Source organism: Dendrobates tinctorius, unplaced genomic scaffold (assembly GCF_039654945.1).
Source record: "Dendrobates tinctorius isolate UK_male_01 unplaced genomic scaffold, ASM3965494v1 ptg000202l, whole genome shotgun sequence".
NCBI lineage: Eukaryota > Metazoa > Chordata > Amphibia > Anura > Dendrobatidae > Dendrobates > Dendrobates tinctorius.
In genome coordinates, this window is record NW_027361869.1 from 7,440,538 (window position 1) to 7,462,295 (window position 21,758).

General features: G+C 43.9%; 1 protein-coding gene across 1 annotated transcript in view; it reads left to right on the forward strand.

Annotated features, from left to right (window-relative positions):
• Nucleotides 1-4,954: 4,954 nt before the first annotated feature.
• The window catches only part of LOC141057137 (lysine-specific demethylase 8-like), a 46,258-nt gene continuing 29,454 nt past the window's right edge, over nucleotides 4,955-21,758 (forward strand). Inside the window, exons 1-3 of the mRNA XM_073553682.1 lie at nucleotides 4,955-5,514; nucleotides 10,456-10,538; nucleotides 11,922-12,082. Of these exons, the coding sequence (XP_073409783.1) occupies nucleotides 5,031-5,514; nucleotides 10,456-10,538; nucleotides 11,922-12,082 (728 nt within the window). The 5' untranslated portion in view covers nucleotides 4,955-5,030. The remainder of the gene's footprint in view (nucleotides 5,515-10,455; nucleotides 10,539-11,921; nucleotides 12,083-21,758) is intronic.

The window sequence follows — 21,758 nt, forward strand, 5'->3', positions numbered from 1 at the left end:
TCTCCGCGAGCTCTACGATCACTGGGTTTTGGCCGTTGCAGCTGAAAAGAGGAAATCGGAAAACCAGGGGAAGAGTCTTGAGGAGATCATTTGCATATTCCCAGTGCCTTCTGGGATAAGTGAAGAGTCTCCGCGAGCTCTACGATCACTGGGTTTTGGCCGTTGCAGCTGAAAAGAGGAAATCGGAAAACCAGGGGAAGAGTCTTGAGGAGATCATTTGCATATTCCCAGTGCCTTCTGGGATAAGTGAAGAGTCTCCGCGAGCTCTACGATCACTGGGTTTTGGCCGTTGCAGCTGAAAAGAGGAAATCGGAAAACCAGGGGAAGAGTCTTGAGGAGATCATTTGCATATTCCCAGTGCCTTCTGGGATAAGTGAAGAGTCTCCGCGAGCTCTACGATCACTGGGTTTTGGCCGTTGCAGCTGAAAAGAGGAAATCGGAAAACCAGGGGAAGAGTCTTGAGGAGATCATTTGCATATTCCCAGTGCATTCTGGGATAAGTGAAGAGTCACCGCGAGCTCTACGATCACTGGGTTTTGGCCGTTGCAGCTGAAAAGAGGAAATCGGAAAACCAGGGAAAGAGTCTTGAGGAGATCATTTGCATATTCCCAGTGCCTTCTGGGATAAGTGAAGAGTCTCCGCGAGCTCTACGATCACTGGGTTTTGGCCGTTGCAGCTGAAAAGAGGAAATCGGAAAACCAGGGGAAGAGTCTTGAGGAGATCATTTGCATATTCCCAGTGCCTTCTGGGATAAGTGAAGAGTCTCCGCGAGCTCTACGATCACTGGGTTTTGGCCGTTGCAGCTGAAAAGAGGAAATCGGAAAACCAGGGGAAGAGTCTTGAGGAGATCATTTGCATATTCCCAGTGCCTTCTGGGATAAGTGAAGAGTCTCCGCGAGCTCTACGATCACTGGGTTTTGGCCGTTGCAGCTGAAAAGAGGAAATCGGAAAAACCGCGCGCCTATCGGCGCGCAAATTTTGGCTCATCTTTCATCGTTTTTAAGAGATCTCAACATGGAAGAGGCCAGGAGCCATTTGGTGAGCTGCATTTCTTGCTACATGTTCACAGACTTACCAGTGGAAAAGCCAAATTTCACATGCCACAAATGCAAGCTTGTGTCCCTGTTGGAGGAAAAGTTGCAAAATCTCGAAGAGAGGTTGGCTACGTTGAAGATCATTAAGGAAGGTGAAGAGTTCTTGGACAGAGCAGAATTATCTCTTCATGTTACAGAAAGAGAAGAAATTCGAAGTGCACCTGAAGAAACCAGTACCAGGCTCTCACGCAGGAAAACGATGAAGAAATACATCAGGATAAGACTTTGCCAACAAACAGCAACCTTGTACGCCCTCAGAGTCCTCCTGGATGGAGAAAGAAAAATGTTGTGAAGAAGAAACGGAGAGTGGTGGTCATGGGGGATTCCCTGCTGAGAGGAACAGAGGCCGCTATCTGCAGACCGGATATAACTACAAGAGAAATGTGCTGTCTTCCAGGTGCAAAAATTAAAGATGTGTCTGACAGGATATCAGGACTCTTCAGACCTACAGATGACTACCCATTCCTGCTACTACATGTGGGGACAAATGACACCGCAAGAAACGACCTGGAAACATCTGCAGAGACTTTGAAGACTTAGGCAAGAAAGTGAAAGAACTGGGAGCGCAGGTGGTCTTCTCTTCCATCCTCCCAGTGGATGGCCATGGAACAAGGAGGTGGAATAAGATTCTGCAGGTGAACAACTGGCTACGTCGATGGTGCCGTCAGCAACGATTTGGATTTCTGGATCACGGAGTGAACTACTTATACGATGGACTACTTGCTAGAGATGGGGTGCACCTTACGAAGACTGGAAAGCATGTATTTGGAAGTCGCCTTGCTACACTTGTAAGGAGAGCTTTAAACTAGAACAACATGGGAAGGGAAGCAAAAGACCAGAAAAAGCCATACACCTGACAAATGCTATTGAGAACTCTGCTATTAGAAGTGGAAAGGAAGAACAAAGACGAAAGAATCTAATTAATAAAAATATTGGAGAAAGAGAAACCAATCACAAACTAAAATGTTTCTATACTAATGCACAAAGCATGGGCAACAAACAAGGAGAATTGGAACTACTAACACAGGAAAAGAAATATGATGTCATTGGAATCACTGAAACTTGGTGGGACGATACACATGATTGGAATACAAGACTAGAAGGATACAACTTATTTGCAAGAAACAGACTTGATAAACGAGGAGGAGGTGTTGCATTGTATGTTAGAAACGCGTATATCTGCACAGAGATTGAAGCTTCAGAGACTGGGAGATCTGTGGAAACTGTTTGGGTAAGAATACAAGGACAGAACAATGGAAAGGACACCATTGTAGGCATTTACTACAGGCCGCCTGTGCAAGCTGAAGATATGGATGAACTCTTTATGCATCAAATGGCCAAGTTCTCCAAAAAATATGACATAGTTGTCATGGGAGATTTCAACTATCCAGACATTTGTTGGGAATCTCTCTCAGGCAAAACTAACAGGTCAAGGAAATTCTTATCCTCTCTTGCTGACAACTTTATCTTCCAAAAGGTAGGGGAGAAAACAAGGGGAACTGCTACCTTGGATCTAATCCTTATAAACAGGGAGGAAATGGTTGAGGAGGTAAAAGTGGCTGGAACCCTAGGAGGTAGCGACCATGCTATTTTAGAATTTTGGATAACTAGAGGCGGAAGACCTGTGAAGACTCAGACGTCAAGGTTAGATTTCAGAAAGGCAGATTTTAAGGGATTCAGAAAGATAATTGGAGGGATCCAATGGCTGGATATCCTTAAAGACAAAAATGTCCAGGAAGGATAGGAAATCTTGAAAAATGAAATTCTCAAAGCACAGTTGTTAACAATTCCGAAAAGAGGGAAGAATAGGAAGCATTTAAGGAAACCAGGATGGGTGAACACAGAACTAAAGCACATGCTAAAAAGGAAGAAAAAAATGTTTATAAAATGGAAAGAGGGAGGCATATCTAAAGAAGAATATAATGCTGTCTGCAGAATCTGCAGGGCACAAATCAGATTAGCTAAAGCTAAAAATGAATTGAGGCTTGCAAGAGATGTCAAAAGCAATAATAAAGGATTTTGGGGATATGTCAAAAGTAAAAGAAAAGTCAAAGATGCTATAGGATTTTTACAGGATGAAAATGATGAAATGGTAAGACAGGATGTTGAGAAGGCTGAACTTTTAAATTCCTATTTTGCATCTGTTTTCTCTCAGAAAGGAAATGTAACACCAACTGTTATTCACTGTCCTATTAAGGGAATAGAAGAATCCAGGATATCTATAAACAGAAAGATAGTGAGGAAACACTTAGCTAACCTAAATGAATTCAAGTCTCCAGGTCCAGATGAATTACACCCCAGAGTACTGAAGGAGATAGCAGAAGAAATTTCTGAACCACTCTCCATAATCTTTGAAAATTCTTGGAGAACAGGAGAAGTGCCAGAAGACTGGAGAAGAGCAAATGTTGTTCCTATCTTCAAAAAGGGGAAGAAGGTGGACCCAGGCAACTATAGGCCGGTGAGTCTGACTTCTATACCAGGAAAGATCTTTGAACAAATTATTAAACAACATGTAAGTCAATACCTGGATAAGAATGAAGTGATCAAACAGAGTCAGCATGGGTTTGTAACTAATAAGTCATGTCAGACTAACTTAATTTCCTTCTATGACGGTATCACTGATTGGGTGGATCAAGGAAATGCTGTAGATATAGTATATCTTGACTTCAGCAAAGCATTTGACAAAGTCTCTCATACAATCCTTATTGAAAAAATGACTAAGTATGGAATGGACAAGGCAACTGTTAGGTGGATTCATAGCTGGCTTAGTGATCGGACCCAAAGAGTGGTCGTAAATGGCTGCACATCCAGTTGGAAGAATGTCTCAAGTGGGGTACCACAGGGCTCTGTCCTCTGCCCTGTATTGTTCAACATCTTTATCAACTATTTAGATGAAGGAATTGAGGGTAAACTGATTAAATTTGCTGATGACACAAAGCTAGGAGGGATAGCTAATACTAGAGAAGAGAGAGAGAGGATTCAAAAAGATTTAAATAAACTGGAGAAGTGGGCAGTAACTAACAGAATGGTTTTTAACAGGGAGAAATGCAAAGTACTAGATCTGGGCAATAAAAATGAAAAAAGCATATATAGAATGGGAGGAATAGGGCTAAGTGACAGCACATGTGAAAAAGACTTGGGTATACTAATAGATCACAGACTGAATATGAGTCAACAGTGTGATGCAGCAGCAAAAAAGGCAAATGCAGTTCTAGGATGTATTAACAGAAGCATACAGTCTAGATCACGTGAAGTCATTATTTCCCTCTACTCCTCTTTGGTCAGACCTCATCTGGAATATTGTGTCCAGTTTTGGGCACCACATTTTAAAAAAGACATCAACAAACTGGAGCAAGTTCAGAAAAGAGCGACCAGAATGGTGACCGGTCTGCAAACCCTGTCTTATGAGGAAAGGTTGCAGGATTTGGGAATGTTTAGTTTGCAAAAGAGAAGACTGAGAGGAGACTTAATTGCTGTCTACAAATATCTAAAGGGCTGTCACATTGTAGAAGGATCAACTTTATTCTCATTTGCACAAGGAAAGACTAGAAGCAATGGGATGAAACTGAATGGGAGGAGACAAAGATTAGATATTAGAAAAAACTTTTTGACAGTTAGAGTGATCAATGAGTGGAACAGGCTGCCACGAGAAGTGGTGAGTTCTCCTTCAATGGAAGTCTTCAAACAGAGGCTGGACAGACATCTGACTGGGATGATTTAGCGAATCCTGCTTTGAGCAGGGGGTTGGACCAGATGGCCCAGGAGGTCCCTTCCAACTCTACGATTCTATGATTCTATGATTGCATCACTCTATGATTTGTTACAAAGGGAAGCATTGATGTAACGAGCCATATATGTTGTATTGGTGAATATTTTTCTTTCTATTCACAGGGGTGACAGCGGGACCCAGTATGTAACTGGTGGAACCAGTATGAGATGATGAAGAGTGCCCAGGATTCAAGGATAAACCTAGAGGAGCAAATGCAGAGCTCGGTGTGGACCCAGATCCGGTCCCTATTCCCTTCTAACCTCGATGAGTTTCTGCATCAGCTGGGCCCGGAGGTGGACGGGGCCATTGTCATGTGTGTGAACGAGGCAGCAGCCTGCGTCTATACGTGTGATCTGGGCCGGTGTGGACACCTGGGGGAGATGATTATGGACTATAGCTGGGAGAAGCTGAATGGCCGTAACTGGAGGGACATGTCCCGGGACTGGAGGATTGCGTATTCTTATGGCTGCCTGTTTAAAGTGGTCGGGCATTGTGGGGAGCCGGTATTCAGTAAGGACGAGGTTCTGCGGGTGTGTGACATGTCATTGCTCCTGGGAGCTGAGATCATGGACAATGTGATAAGTAAAATAATCCAAATATTGAGGGATTCGCTCTCCAAGGACTCTGTGCGGCCTCCAAAGTCCACAACAGGTAATTCATCCATGGGTAATGTGGAGTCAGTGGGAAGCACCTAGCTGCATGCCGTCACCTACTCAGATGGGAAGCCTTTGTAAAGAATTATCCCTAATAATTGAGGGTCCCGTCTCTGAAACCCTTTTCCGTTTGAAGAACATAAGTCCCAGAGCAGGCGCTCTTACCATGTGGATCCATGGGGAGTGCGAACTCTTTACATAACAGTAGTCAATATGGATGACCACAGCTATGGCGGAGCCTTTGCAACTTGACTTATCAGCAGCCATGTAAGAGTTGGGGCCCCCAATTTTTTAGGTGGGATGTACTGTGCTGCCATGCCATGAACGCTAGTGATATGATTATTCTTTTCTAACCCCCCCCCCAGAGGCCACTTTCCAAGAGCCAAGTACATTTTTATTTAATTTTTTTAATTTCATGTAATTTTTTTTTATCCGTCAATACAAATATATGAGGGCATGATTTTTTTTGCAGGACAAATTGAAGTTTTAAATGACACCGGAAAAAAAGGAAAAAAAAAGTGTAATGGTAGCGGAGAGGAAACAAAAAATCCACCATTGGTTTTATTTTTACAGCATTCATTTTGCGGTGATATGATTCTCCGTGTGACTGTGGCGATACCATCCTTCTAAGTGGAATATATTATTTCTTTTATTTCTTTTGAAATTTCTGACTTTGTAAGGTTGGATTGTGTCGCCATTTTCTGACCAGTAACTTTTGTTCCTATGGATGGAGCTGCAGGACAACTTGCTTTTTGCGTGTAGAGCTGTAATTTTTATGGGTGACATTTTAGGGTACATAAACCATTGTTATCTTTTTTGGGCAGGGACGAGTGCAGCGACTGGCGCTGATTCTGGGTTAAAAGCATTGTGTGATGGGCCGACGTGCGGCTGATCGGAAGCCCGCACACTGTTCAAACTGTTTTAAATGCCGTTGTTGGAAATTAGTAACGGCATTTAAGGGGTTAAACAGCAGCGAACGGAGCTAGTTTGTTCGCTGCTTTTAGCGGCTCGTGGGTGATTAAGGGGTTAAAGGAGCATGCCTATCTGATACATGAAGACCTATGACAACCAGTGGGACCCACAGCTCCGTCCTGAAAAATAAAAGGGCATACAGCTCTAAATAGGTACCATTGCCGCTCAACCGGTTTTCCCGCTGCAGTATTATGGCCACACACTCTGCAGGGGAGCGGAAGCATAGCTTTATTCAAGGGGAAGGGGGCTGCAATTCTCTGCACGGCAAGTGCAGTAACTCCCCTTCATCCTCTTTTGGAGGGGATCTCAGAGGTCCAGCCCCCTTCAATCATAAATAGATGGCATTTTCTGGTATGTCCACTATGACACCCCATGATTTCTAGTTACGTCCTTAGACAACCCTGGATGTAATTGGTCCCCATGGCCATAAACTTTTTTTTTTTTTGAAAAGTTAAATGGTACAGTTGAAAAAATACACGTTTATTAACAGCGTCGGACTGGTGCACCTTGGAACCCAAGAAGGATTTTCTATGGTGTGCCGACTATGTAGCTGCATAAAAATAAATACAAAACCACCAATTGTGCGGTAAAACACGCTAATATCAGGGTATAATATAAGGTAGTACACATCTTAATGATATAGCAGCTGTTGGAGTAGCCCCCTCATAGAATATAATGCAGCCCTCATAAGGTATAATGTAGCCATCCCCATATAATATAATGCAGCCCCACTAATATAGTATAAAGCAGCCACCTCACAGGGTATAATGAAGTTTCTCCCCCCTAGAATATAATGTAGACCTCTCATACACTATAAAGCAGCGCCAGAGAATATAATGTAGCCCCCCTCTATAAAATGTAATGTAGCCCCTTCATATAGTATAATGCAGCCTCCCCATAGATTATAATGTAGCCCCCTCATTGGGTATAATGCAGCCTCCCCATAGCATATAATGTAGCCCCCTCCATAGAATATAATGCAGCCTCCCCATAGAATATAATTGAATATAATGCAGCCCCCCACCATAGAATATAATATAGCCCCCTCATAGGGTATAACGCATCCCCCCCCTCCATAGAATGTAATGTAGCCCCCTCATAGAGTATAATGCAGCCTCCCCCTCCATAGAATATAATGCAGCCCCCCTTCTATAGAATATAATATAGCCCCCTGCACAGTATTATGACCATCAGTACTCACTCACTAGTTTATATAGCAAACAATAGGTTCAATACTCATCTCTCCTCCTCGTTCCCCCCGCTGATCCCGGTCTGTTTCCGTCTCAGCAGCTGTACTGTAGTCTGCCCGACACACAGCGGTTACACGATGAAGGGACGTGATCGCGCATCAGCTGTGTCAGAGGGGAATGATGGGAGAGGGGAGCGTTATCTGACGCGCTCTCCTCCATTATTGCTTTCAGTTGTATTGGCATCTGCCGATATAGTGGAATGCTGGGGAGCAGCAGCGGGTGGCAGGAGGCAGGCGCGTGAAAAGGAGAGAATATTCACTGCTCTTGAGCATCGGGCACAGACTTTAGCCGCAGCAATCTGCCCCTGTCACCTTTTGCTCCAACGGCAGCGGGTTCTCCTGACTCGTGCCTTATTGCAGCTGTGTTAGTGTGCCGCTATTGGAGACAAGCCACTGACTGGGGCAGCGGGGGTCCTAGGCAGCTGCCGACCTTGTATGCCAGCAAATGTCAGTGCCTGGGCCCACCGGAGAATCCTCTTGTTCTCCGATGAGCCAGTCCGAACCTCTTTATTAATTTCAGTTGAGGGATGGGAAAGAAAAAAGGGAAGGGGTTACGGTGCATAAATAAATGGGGTTATCCTGGACTTTCTATTTATTTTTTCTATTATGAAGCTAAGATCTTGCAGGTAGTTGCTGATTACCTGCCTGTTCAGTCTGCTGGAAATCTTTGCCGTCTCAGAGTGGTCCGTTACCGCTATGAGCCGGCGCCGGGTAGAACAGGCCTGTTACTACTTACACTCATAGTACAAAAAAGAAATGAAACAGACTTTGATAACCCCTTTAATGCAGCATGGTCCAGGCAGAAGTGCCCCCTTGTGGTGTCTTATTTATTTACATCATATTTTCCTTCTCTTCTCAAGACTTAAATTATTTTAATCTTTCATCATAGTTAATATCCCCCATGCCTCTTATCAGTTTTGTGGCTCTTCTTTTTTTACCTTGGCTATTCTTTCTCTGAACTGGTGCTAAAGGCTATGCTCACACATTGTATTTTTTACAGGATTTTTTTTTTTTTTTTTAATGGAAATTAAGATCTTCACAGTACTAGCAAAAGCTATGAAATCTCAGAAATCTTATGCACACACTTGCTTTTTTTTTTGCCCTGACTCAATTGGAAAACTGCCGCTTTAAAAAAAAAAAAAAATCTGTAGCGTGTCAGTTCTTTTTACCATAGAAAGCAACAAGAGAGTGCAAAAAAGACACAACCGTGTGTTTTTGGTGAATAAAACTAACTTTATGAAACATGTACTGTAGACAAATGACAGCTGTAATGTGCAGCAAGAATGCATCAGAAACACACCAAATCCTGCCTTTTGTAAGAAGTGTCTTTGCTGCCAAGAGATCTTATTTTGCCTGCAGAAAGAAAACACAGCAAAAGCATGCGATCATAGTCTAAAACCTAGTAAACTTGTGATATCCTGTCCCTGTCTCGCGAGTCCATGCCCCCTTTAATACATGACAATATAATGCTACTTGACATTGCAAGTTATATAGCCTGTGATCCACAAATAAATCCAGATCCTTCTCTTCCAGTGACTCTCCTAATTTTACTGTCCCATACATTCAGATCCTTCTGTACCAGAGATTCTCCTAGTCTTAAGCTGGAGTCACACATAGCGACTTACCAGCGATCCCGACAACGATATCAACGTGTCAGGATCGCTGGTGAGTCGCTATGTGATCGCTGGTGATCTGTCAAACAGACAGCTTCACCAGCGATTAGCACAGCGACGCCGAGCGCGCGGCATCACTGTGTTCGTTAGCGCTGATGAAATATTCATGTCAAAAATAAATTAAAATAAAAAAATATTGTTATTCTCACCTTCCGACGTCCCGCGCAGCCTTCCCGTCTCTCTCCACGCTCCGGTCCCAGTAATCCTTTGCGAGAATTATCGCGATGACGTCCGTTCTCGCTGGATGGCAAAGTCTCACGGTCATTCTTGCAAAGGATTACTGGGACCGGAGCGTGGAGAGAGGCGGGAAGACTGCGCGGGACGCCGGAAGGTGAGAATAACAATATTTTTTAATTTTTTTTCATTTCACCTGATCGCTGGTCTCCCGCCTGTCACACGCAGCGATGCGTGCTGGCCAGCAGGAGATCAGCGACGAAAAAAATGTCCAGAGGTTTCTTGCAGCGATCAGCGATACCGGCAGGGGGGCTGGTCGCTGATCGCTGTCACACACGGCGATCTCGCTGGTGAGATTGCTGTTGTGTCACAAAAGTTGTGACTAAGCAGTGATCTCGCTAGCGAGATCGCTGTGTGTGACGGGGCCCTTACTCCCTCCTACACCCAAATCCTTCTCTACCAGTGACTCTCCTAATTTTTCTCTCCCCTACATCCAGATCCTTCCCTACCAGTAACTCTTCTAGTTTTACTCCCTTGCACATCCAGATTCTTGTCTACCAGTGACTCACCTAATTTTACCCCCCCCCATATTGTTAGTGCCCAAGTTCAAAACTTTACATTTCTCCACATTGAATCTCATCTGACAATTGGATGCCCAAAAATCTAGTTTGTCCAAGCAGCTTATGAACATCTTGCATAGATGGCCCTATACCACATAGTGTGATTTGCAAAAATAAAAAGATGACTAATTCTGTCTTCAGGTAAAACTTTTTTTGTTATTTTATTTTCAAGTTTAACTTAAATCTGATCCATCTTGGTGAAACTTTTCATCTGTTTGTTCATTTGCTGATATTTCCTTCCTCTCTTTCAGTCCTGACCCACAGAAGACAGAAACGTCTGAGAGATACTCAAGGGCATCGGGTGGATGTGGAACCACACGGCCAAATCCCAAAGGTAGTTTTTCTTAGGGTGGTCTCACACGTCCAGATAATTCCGGTACCGGAAAAAACGTTATCGGAGCTGGCCGTGTGTCCATGTGGATATGTGGTACCTCCATGTGGCAACCGTGTGCCACATCAGGACCACACAGGAGGCCACCGGGGAAGAAGTGCTACAGTAAGCGCTGTTCCCCAGCGGCTGGTGCTGAACGCGGCTGTCATTGTTCTCTCCTGCTCTGCTGGCAACAGCGAGCAGGAGAGAAGAATGAATGAAAACCCTGACGTTGGGCCCCCCTCTGTTTGTAAACCAAGCCGGCAAAACTCACAGCTGGGGGCTGCTATTCTGAGGCTTGTAAGAGGCCATTGATCTTGGCCCCCCCAGCATAAAAACAGCAGCCCACAGCTGCCCAGAAAAGGCGCATTTATTAGATGCTCCTCTTCTGGAGCTTTGTCAGGTTCTTCCCACTTGCTCTGTAGTGGTGGCAAGTGGGGTCATAAGGGGTTAATATCACCTTTCTATTGTAAGGTGACATTAAGCCCGGATTAGTAATGGAGAGGTGTCAATAAGACACCTCTCCATTACTAATCCTATTTGTAAGAAAAGGGTTAAATAAACACACACAATTAGAGCAAAGTATTTTAATGAAAAAATACACTACACACATTGTTTAAAGCTTTATTATACTCCTAATTCCATATCGACGCCATCGTTCTGTAAAAAAGTGTAAAATAATAAACTAACAATATCCCATACCTGTCCCACAATTAGTCAAGTCTCATGGCGTAAATCCATCTCAGGGGTTAATCAATTTACTGGCGGAGTGATGCTAATGCGACCGCTCAGACTGTAAACTACTGGGGAATGAATGGTAGCAGCCGGCGCATGCTCATTAACTAGCAGTGACGTCAACGCTCATCACTGCGCCCGCTGCTTCCATTTACAGTGTGAACTGTTCTCCGTGTGCTGTGTTCAGCACGTTTTGCGGACTGTGCGCTCCCACAAGCACTGACATGTCTCCATGTTTTACACACAGACCGTGCGTCCGTGAAAACACGCTGACATGTGCAGAGACATTTTCATGTTAATGTGTCTACGTGTGTCAGTGTCTCCGGTACGTGAGGAAACTGTCACTACACGGACCGGAGCCACTGACGTGTGAAACCGACCTTAGAGATTAGACATATTTGTTTGTGAGATGTTGTAGTTTGTTAAAACTGTCTCTGTTCCTTCCAGCCAATCACAGATCAGCTTTGATTTTTCTAAATCTGTTTAAAAAAACAAAATGGAAGCTGATCTCTGGTTGCTATGGGAAACGGAGACCATTATAATAAATGAGTCCCAATGTGTGTTTTATAGAAGATGGTGGCGTAACAATCTTATGGTTATTTCTCTGTGCAGAAAATACCCCGTCCACTCTCCCCGGTCCTGTGTGCCGATACCACAATTCCTACAGTGCGCTGCCCCTCACTGGAACACTTCAGGCGCAATTACCTGATACCCCAGAAAGCTGTAATATTGGATGGGGTCATCGATCACTGGCCATGCATGAAGAAATGGAGGTAAGATGGTACATCGGGGTGTAAGGAGCAGGCCCAGCAGCGTAGAGTGCTATGTACATGGCGGGTGTCAATTAACTTGCTCTGAATGCTGCTGTTAACCATTTAGATGCACCTTTAATTTCTGAAAGACGAGTTTAAATCGTTACCATCTGTGTGAGTGGTAGTTCAGACTCTCATCCCCTCCATTCACCCTACCCGCAACCCTGAAAGCCTTTGTCACCGCCATCTTCGGCCTCGTGGGAAGCCCTGTCTGCGGTGGGGTTATAGGAGACCAGTAGTTTCCAAGTGTACTGAAAAGCAGGGCTGTGGAGTCGGTAAACCAAACCTGCGACTCCGACTCCTCAATTTCCCTTACACCGACTCTGACTCCGACTCCCACATATATTGCTTGTATTTAAGTGAAAAATTTATTGTAGTACAATGTGAACATCAGACATTTAATCATTTTTATGATACAATGATCAAGATATTTAGATAGAACATAATATATATTTATTAGAATACAACTTTAGAACACAAAAAACGAATACATTGTAAATATGCAATACACTATGTAATATCGATTTTATACATAAAATATATATATATATATATATATACAGTGTGTGTGTGTATATATATATATATATATATATGTATGTATATATATATGTGTATATATATATGTATATATATATATATATATATATATATATATATATATTTATTGAGAGAAACAGAATGCAGCAGCTCATGTACGTGAATTCAGGCCATGTGAAAACACAGAAAAACATTATAACGATTCAATTTAGATAATCCTCAAAAATATTTTGTTCAAAAAAACATTTTTTTTTACTTAAAGTAATATAAAAATGAAGGTTCTTAGTGCACAAATTGGCCAATTCATGTAAGCCCATCAACCACGGCAAGGTGACCTCCCCTGATGGGTCCCTGCTATTCCGTACATAAGCCACTTCTGGGCCACCAGCCTACAATTTTGGACAAACATGTCACTACCGGGCTAAGCCTACAATTTATGGGCAGGTATAGCTGATTGCGGCCACCTGCAAGGCCAGTGGGAGGGGTGCAAGATCAGGCTAGAGGCAGCTAGCATCCAGCAACTAAATAGAAAAAAAAAAAACCTGACCAGCACCTCCTATTGTGAACATGTGCAAGCTGCAAAAACTGCACAATATAGAGAAAAAGGCTGGTGGCCCAGAAGTGGCTTATGTACGGTAGAGCAGGGACCCATCAGGGGAGGTCACCTTGCCGTGGTTGGTGGGCTTACATGAATTGACCAATTTGTGCACTAAGAACCTTCATTTTTATATTACTGTAAGTAAAAAAAAAAAAAATGGTTTTTGAAAAAAATATTTTTGAGGATTATTATCTAAATTGAATGGTTATAATGTTTTTCAGTGTTTTCACATGGCCTAGATTCATGTAAATGTGCTGCTGTATTCTTTTTCTCTATATTGTGCAGTTTTTGCAGCTTGCACGTGTTCACACTAGGAGGTGCTGGTCAGTTTTTTTATTTATATATATATATATATATATATATATATATATATATATATTATTCACACACAGTGGCATGCAAAAGTTTAGGCACCCCTGGTCAAAATTACTGTTATTGTGAACAGTTAAGCAAGTTGAAGATAAAATGATCTCTAAAAGGCCTAAAGTTAAAGATGACACATTTGTTTTGTATTTTAGGCTAAAAAGTAATACACATTAGTAATTTTTAAAATGTGAAAAAATGACAAACGAAAAATGGTCCGATGCTAAAGTTTGGGCACCTTTGGAGATTTGTGTGCTCAGATAACTTTGACCAAGGTTTCTGACCTTAATTAGCCTGTAAGGGATATGGCTTGTTCACCCTCAATGTTAGGAAAGGCCAGCTGATGCAGATTCCACAGGTTTAGAAACACATAGCCTCCTCCAACCTTGTGCGAAAAAACAGCCACCATGGGTTCTTTTAAGCAGCTGCCTAGCACTCTGAAAATGAAAATGGTGGAGGCCCACAAAGCAGGAGAAGGCTATAAGAAGATAGCAAAGCGTTTTCAAGTTGTCCTTTCCTCAGTTCAATATGTAATTCAGAAATAGCAGTTTACAGAAACAGTGGAGGTCAAGATAAGGTCTGGAAGGCCAAGCAAAATTTCAGAGAGAGCTGCTTGTAGGATTGCTAGAAAGGCATATCAGAACCCCCACTTCACTGCAAAAGACCTTCAGAAAGATTTAGCAGATTCTGGAGTTGTGGTAATTGTTCTACTGTTCAGAGGCACCTTATCAAATATGGCCTTCATGGAAGAGTCATCAGACGAAAACCTCTCCTGCACCCTCACCATAAAATTTAGCATCAGAGGTATGCAAAAGATCATCTAAACAAGCCCAATGCATTTTAGAAACAAGTCCTGTGAATCGTTGAAGTTAAAATAAAACTCTTTGGTCGCAATGATCAAAGGTATGTGCAGAGAAAAAATTGCATAGAATTTCAGGAAAAGAACATCTCTCCAACCATTAAGCATGGGGATGGATCAATCATGCTTTGGAGTTGTGTTGCAGACAATGGCACAGGGAGCATTTCACAGGTAGAGGGAAAAATGGCGTCAATAACAAATTCTTGATGCAAACATAACACCATGTGTAAAAAAAAAAAGCTGAATTTGAAAACAGGATTGCTTCTACAAATGGATAATGATCACACACATCAAAATCCACAATAGACTACCTCAAAAGGCGATAGCTAGAGGTTTTTCTATGGCCCTCACAGTCCCCCGATTCGATCATCATTGAAAATCTGTGGCTAGCCCTCAAAATTGCAGTGCATGCAAGACGACCCAGGAATCTCACAGAAATGGAAGAATTTTCCAAGGAAGAATGGATGAAAATCCATCAAACAAGAATTGAAAGACTCTTGGCTGGCTACTAAAAGCGTTTACAAGCTGTGATATTTTTAAAAGGGAGTGCTACTAGGTACTAACTATGCAGGATGCCCAAACTTTTGCATTGGCCTATTTTCCTTATTGTCATTTTTAAAATGTAAAAAATGACAATATATAATTTTTTTGGCCTAAAATACAGAGAAAATGTGTCATCTTTAACTTTAGCCCTTTTAGAGATCATTCCATCTTCAACTTGCTTAACTGGTTACAATAACAGTAATTTTGACCAGGGATGCCCAAACTTTTAAATGCCACTGTGTGTGTGTGTGTGTGTGTGTATGTATGTGTGTATATATATATATATATATATATATATATATATATATATATATATATTATATATATATACACACACACACACACACACACACACACACACACACACTATTTAATAAACTATATAAGTGGCAAAAAAACAGTTTTCAACAAAAACATACTAAATAACATTTGTGCAGTCTATTAATTTTTTCTAAGACATAGAATTGCCTCCATCAGATCCTCCTTCATAGATGACCTCAAATCTGACCTAATAATTTTAAGGCTAGAGAACAACCTCTCTACAGTAACTTGGGTTGGAGGCAAAGCCGTAACCACATGGACAACATCTCTAACAATTTACGGGTATAAAGGAATTGCCTTATGCACAGTCAGTTTTGATGAAACATTTTGCTGAAATATGGTCAATCTGCTTGCTATAGGAGACGGAGTGAAATCTTTTTCCTTGCGGCAACGCTTTGGCTGCTCCATGTCTTCAAAATACATGCCAAAGTCAAACTCCTCATCTGATGAGAACATATGGCAGCAGTAGCACTCTCAGGACCCAAGTCCTCTTGCGCCTGGCAGTCCTCCTGTAGGCCACTCTTCCTAACTGCTACCTCAGTCAGAGCTTCTTTTCATTTAGTAAGCTGTTGATCATCAAGCAATATACGATAACTTGGGTCCACATAAACAGCTGCCAGAAAAAAATTATTTTCCAACAGCTGTGTCTCTCTCCATTTCATTGAAGCAGAAATGCCATCTGCGATTAAACCTCCTCTTTGGGACAGGCAAAATAGCAAGTTCTTCCACTCCCTTATGAAAATGCCAGGAGTTAAATCCTCAGCTTGTAATTTTTTAGTCACGGTAAATAGGTGATTAAGCAATTCCTTCAATTCAGCCACCTGTGTCCATTGACCTTCATTTAGGGTTACCTGAGGGTTCGCCATATCTATAAGAAACGGTTTTAGTTCAAGCAATCGCTCAATCATTAAATAAGTGCTGCCGCACCGAGTGGCTTGATCGACAATTGCCCCTTTCCCAACACGTCTCCTCAAAATGGAATTTTCCAATCAAATTTCCAGCATGTCCCTCTTGCAGACTATCTCTTATTGCCAGCTGCAGCGTGTGCACAACTTTCTCACTTTCTCCAGCTCGGGGCCCAGGAATCAGATCCTGTGCAGGGCAGGCACCCCTCCTCTCTCTGGTGAAGATGGCAGAAGACAGGACAGAGGAGGGGAGATTGCCCCCTGCAGTCTGGAGCCGGTGCAGGACGGGAGCACTGCAGCATACAAGTGAGTTTTGATAGGTTCCCCCCCTGCCCCTCGCTGGCTACGGCCATGATTCACACACAGCGTGTTTGCGGATCCGTTTTTTGCAGTAAAATGCAGTGACAGGGCATCCCAGCAAAGTCAATGGGTTTCAAGATATGACATTCAGACACATCGTTTTGTGAGGATCCGTTTTTGGGCTGAATGAGCATGTCAGTTTGTGTGGCGTTTTTCTAATCTGCTTTTGCTATTGAAAAACATTATCTATGAGCTCAAAAACCTTTCAGGTGATAAGTTTTTTTTGAAAATCTGATCTGCTTTTGCAGCTGAAAAACGTATCCTCAAAAAACGCTGTGTGTGAATGTAGCCTTAGATCAGGAATAGAACAGCCATTTATAGGATATTTCATAACTTTCCCAAATTCCTATGAAAAAATATTCAGCACATTCTGCACTGAATTACTGTACCCAATTTATTATATACTAGCTGAAGAGCCCGGCGTTGCCTGGGCATAGTAACTAAATGTGGTTAGTTATAGCAAATTATAATGATTATATTGCACATAAAAACATTTCACATCATATATTCAACACTACAGATTTGCAACACAAATTAACTAAATGATTACCCAATTATTGACAGTATTTTTTTTCAACTCATTCAAGAGCCTTTTGATAAACGTGTATCTGTGTATCTAACCCTATCCTGTGTGATAATGTCTGCTGAGAGGTGTGTACCTAATCCTCTCCTGTGTGATACTTTCTGCTGAGCTGTGTATCTAATCCTATCATGTGTGTTACTGACTGCTCAGCCGTGTATCTAATCCTATCCTGTGATACTGACTGCTGAGCCGTGTATCTAATCCTATCCTGTGTGATACCGTCTGCCGAGCCGTGTATCTAACCCTATCCTGTGTGATACTGACTGCAGAGCTGTGTATCTAATCCTATTCTGTGTGATACTGTCTGCTGAGCCATGTATCTATTTCTATCCTGTGTGATACTGACTGCTGAGCTGTGTATCTAATCCTGTCCTGTGTGATACTGACTGCTGAGCCATGTGTCTAATCCTCTCCTGTGTGATACTGACTGCTGAGCTGTATATCTAATCCTATCCTGTGTGATACTAGGCTCCCCCTGCAGTCTGTGTCAGAGGGTGGTCTGTGTTGGCACGGTAATAAATTGTGTTATTTCCAGCTTTACAGAAGGACGATAACACCATAGAAATGTTAAGAATAATAGGCAAAATTGTTTGGAGAATTGGAACGCGCTGGGTTAAAATTTCGCCTCACAACATAGCCTGTGACGCTCTCGGGGTCCAGACGTGTGACTGTGCCAAATTTTGCGGCTGTAGCTGCGACGGTGCGGATGCCAATCCCGGACATACACACATACATACATACACTTTTTTTCTTTCCCCATGACAGCACCGCAGACATGAGAGATGGTATCTGCCCCCAGGAAACAGGAAACCTGTAGCAGAGACATAAGAAGGGGGCGGCACCTCTCTTCCTCAGTTTGGTTTCCTGTTTCCCGCAGGCGGATGCCGGTTGCAGAGTCCGTACCTCCGGAGGGATCCCCCTCTGATGTCGTCCGGTCAGGAGGCCGAATTCCGCGGGGAGAGGCAGCGAGGCGTGGTGGCGCGCGCCTGTCAGACCAGCTCGGTGGGCGCTGTGAGTGGTGTCCTCCTCGTGAGACTCCCTGGTGGCCGCTCCAGTGGGAGGCTGGGCCGGGGGAGGCGTGGCCACCATGACGCTGGCGCCGACTGAGTGGCGACGGCTTCTGGGGTCTCACCGGAAGTGACGTCACACGACGGGGGAGCGGTGTACTGGGCTCTTCCGGGCGGGAGCAGTCCCAGAAGTGCGCACCGCTCCTCCATAAAAAGGAGGCAAGGCAGGTGCCACTGGTCCCTGAGAGGCTGCACACAGGCTTCGGAGTTGTAGAGCCAGATCAGCAGCGGAGCGCAGATATGGATCCTGAAGGCGAGATGCGCGCGCAGGAGGAAGAGCCACCTGCTACCGGGGTACCCAGAGGGCCAGGTGAGTGCCTTTTGTAAGGCAGCACAATATATTAACAACTGCCCTATGTATGTCTTCTGTAGGGAAAGGCCACATCAAAGCACAACAAGGAATCTGCATTATGCAAAACGGCCCTAGCTAAATCTTATGAGAAGCGACTTTGTCGCTCGTGCATTAAAAAAAACAGTGGCCGAAGAGTCACCATCCCTGCTCCAGAGCATTAAAACTATGATCCGGGATCAAGTAAAGTCGACGGTAAAAGATGAATTAAAGGAGCAGACTACACTTGGCTCCGATATAACTACTGCTTCACCCCCGCCCCCACCTCCTCCTCTCCCTCCCACAGAAATAACTACAGACATAGAGTCTGAGGAAGAACAAGGGGAGATAGGGCCCTCGGACTCGGACCTAGACTCCTCGGACGAGGAAAATGGTCGTCCATATTTCCTTTCTGAGGACATTGGGAAATTACTAAAGCTTGTAAGGTCCACAATGGGACTTCAAACACCAAAAGAGCCAAAGTCAACTCAAGATGCTATGTTTAGCAATCTTGAGGGGACAATACAAAGGTTTTTTCCTTCCATGATAACCTGTTAAATTTGATCAAGAGGGAATGGAAGAAACCCAACAAAAAAATGTCCATACCGCAGGCGCTCAAACGTAAATACCTGTTTGATGAGGAGGTATGCGATAAATGGGAAAAAGCTCCCAGGCTAGATGCCGCTATTGCTAGTACATCCAGGGGAATAGCATTGCCATTTGAGGACATGGGCACCTTAAAAGATCCCCTTGACAAGAAAGCAGACGCTTTTCTAAAATCTGCTTGGGACGCATTGGCCTAGTCATTTAAGCCGGGGGGTGGCTGCCACTTGTACAGCGCACGCTATGGTCAAGTGGTTAGACGAATTAAGTGACCAAATTAAGAATAAATGCCCTAGGGAGACACTACTGGAGGCAATACCTTCCCTACAGAAGGCAGCGGGATTCCTGGCTGACGCCGCAGTAGATTCTGTCCGAGGTGCCGCCCGTGCATGCGCCCTTTCAAATTCAGACCGCAGAGCACTTTGGTTAAAGAACTAGTCGGCAGACTTCCAGTCAAAGGTTAAACTCTGCGCCGTCCCTTGTGAGGGTCAATACCTGTTTGGGAAAGCATTGGACGAAATTTTAGAAAAAGTGTCAGATAAGAAAAAACGGTTTCCACTCCCCTTCCCTAGGCGTCGGTGGACTGAAGCTCGCTCGTCCTTTCGTGGAGCAGGGAACAGAGGGAGCCGAGGGCGGCCAGACGATAGAACCACGCGGGGCAGACCCTGGAGGGGAGAAGAGAAAGGATTCCCCTTTAGTAAAACCACACCGAGACCCGATACTAAGCAATGACGCCAGGGCGGTTGAGGGAAGGCTTCGGTTCTTTGTCCATCAATGGGTAGCATTGCCCGCCTCAAAGTGGGTAACCGACCTGTTAGCCGAGGGCCTATGACTAAGTTTTCTAAGCCTTCCACCTCAAAGAGTAAAAGTGACCCGGGTAGCCAAAAAGAATCAGGCCACGCTAGAAAAGGAGATTCAACTCCTCATGCAAAAGGAGGTACTAATAAAAGTACCGTGTTATCAAGTAGGGAGAGGATTGTACAGCACTCTGTTCCTCACGCCAAAACCAGATGGGTCACTAAGAACAATATTCAATCTCAAAGCCCTGAATCAATACATCAGAACAGAGAAATTCAAAATGGAGACCATGGGGTCAGCAGTGAAGCTACTCGACCCGGGTTGCTACATGGCAGTAATAGATCTTACCGACGCCTATTACCATGTCCCAATATGGGGGGGAACACCAACAATATCTAAGATTGGTAGTAGAGATTGCTAAAGTCCCCACTCATCTACAGTACCAGTGCCTACCCTTCAGGGTATCAGTGGCCCCTCGTATATTTACAAAAATCGTCGGGGAAGTAGCGTCCTTTATAAGAAGGGAAAATGTCCTGTTGGTACCCTATCTAGACAATTTCCTCGTCATAGCAAACGACAAGCAAAATTGCAAAAATGCAGTTAAAAAGGTCCTGGAAATATTAACCAGGTTAGGCTGGATGATCAATCTAAAAAAATCCAAATTAACTCCAGTGCAGTCACAAGAATTCCTTGGAATTCAATTGGACTCATTAAAACAGCAGTGCATTCTTCCAGAAAGGAAAGTTGGGGCTATCCAACAAAAAATACCAAGGATACAATCCGGTCGAGCCATATCAGTAAGAGAGGCAATGTCGGTCCTGGGCACGTTAACAGCAACAATCCCAGCGGTCCGGTGGGCACAAGCCCATACGAGAGAACTACAGTGGCAGATCCTATCCGAACAGGAGAAGGGTCCTTCCAATTTAAATCGGGAGATCATTCTCTCACCTCAAGTGCAGGAGTAATTAAAATGGTGGCTGAGCACTGAAAACTTAAACAGATCAGTGCCCTGGACTACTCAAAACTCGGTGGTACTGACCACGGACGCAAGTCCGAGTGGTTGGGGGGCACACATAGAGAAACGAACCCTACAGGGCCAGTGGGAACCCAGAATGAGGGATGCATCCTCAAATCTAAAAGAACTGGCGGCTGTGAGGCGAGCCCTTCCCCTAGTAAAGCGAGAAGTGCAAGGGAGACATGTCACCATATTATCCGACAACAACACGGTCATAGCATACATAAACAGACAAGGGGGTACAAGGTCGGCAACCCTTATGGCAGAGGCCAGGGAATTATTCACATGGGCTTATTGGGTACACATTTAAAGGGGGCAGACAATTATTTGGCCGACTATTTAAGCCGTCATGTACTACATCAGGGAGAATGGTCCCTAAGTCAAAAAATATTTGGGGAAATCTGTGCTGCCTGGGGCACACCAGAAGTAGACCTGTCTGCTACCAGGGAAAATCGAAAAGTGGACAGGTTCTACTCCCTAAATCCAAGAGAGCAACCAGAGGGGGTGGATTCGCTACTACACCGGTGGAAATTTCATCTGGCCTATGCATTCCCCCCCCATTTCCATTGATTCCAGTAGTCTTGAAAAAGAACAGACAGGACAAAGCTTGAATAATCCTGGTTGCGCCCTTCTGGCCGAAAAGGGCATGTTCACATGGCTCAGATGCATGTCTATCTCGGACCAATGGATCCTCCCAGATACCCCGAATCTGCTATACCAGGGCCTAGTAGAACACCCCAGGGTTCACAGGCTG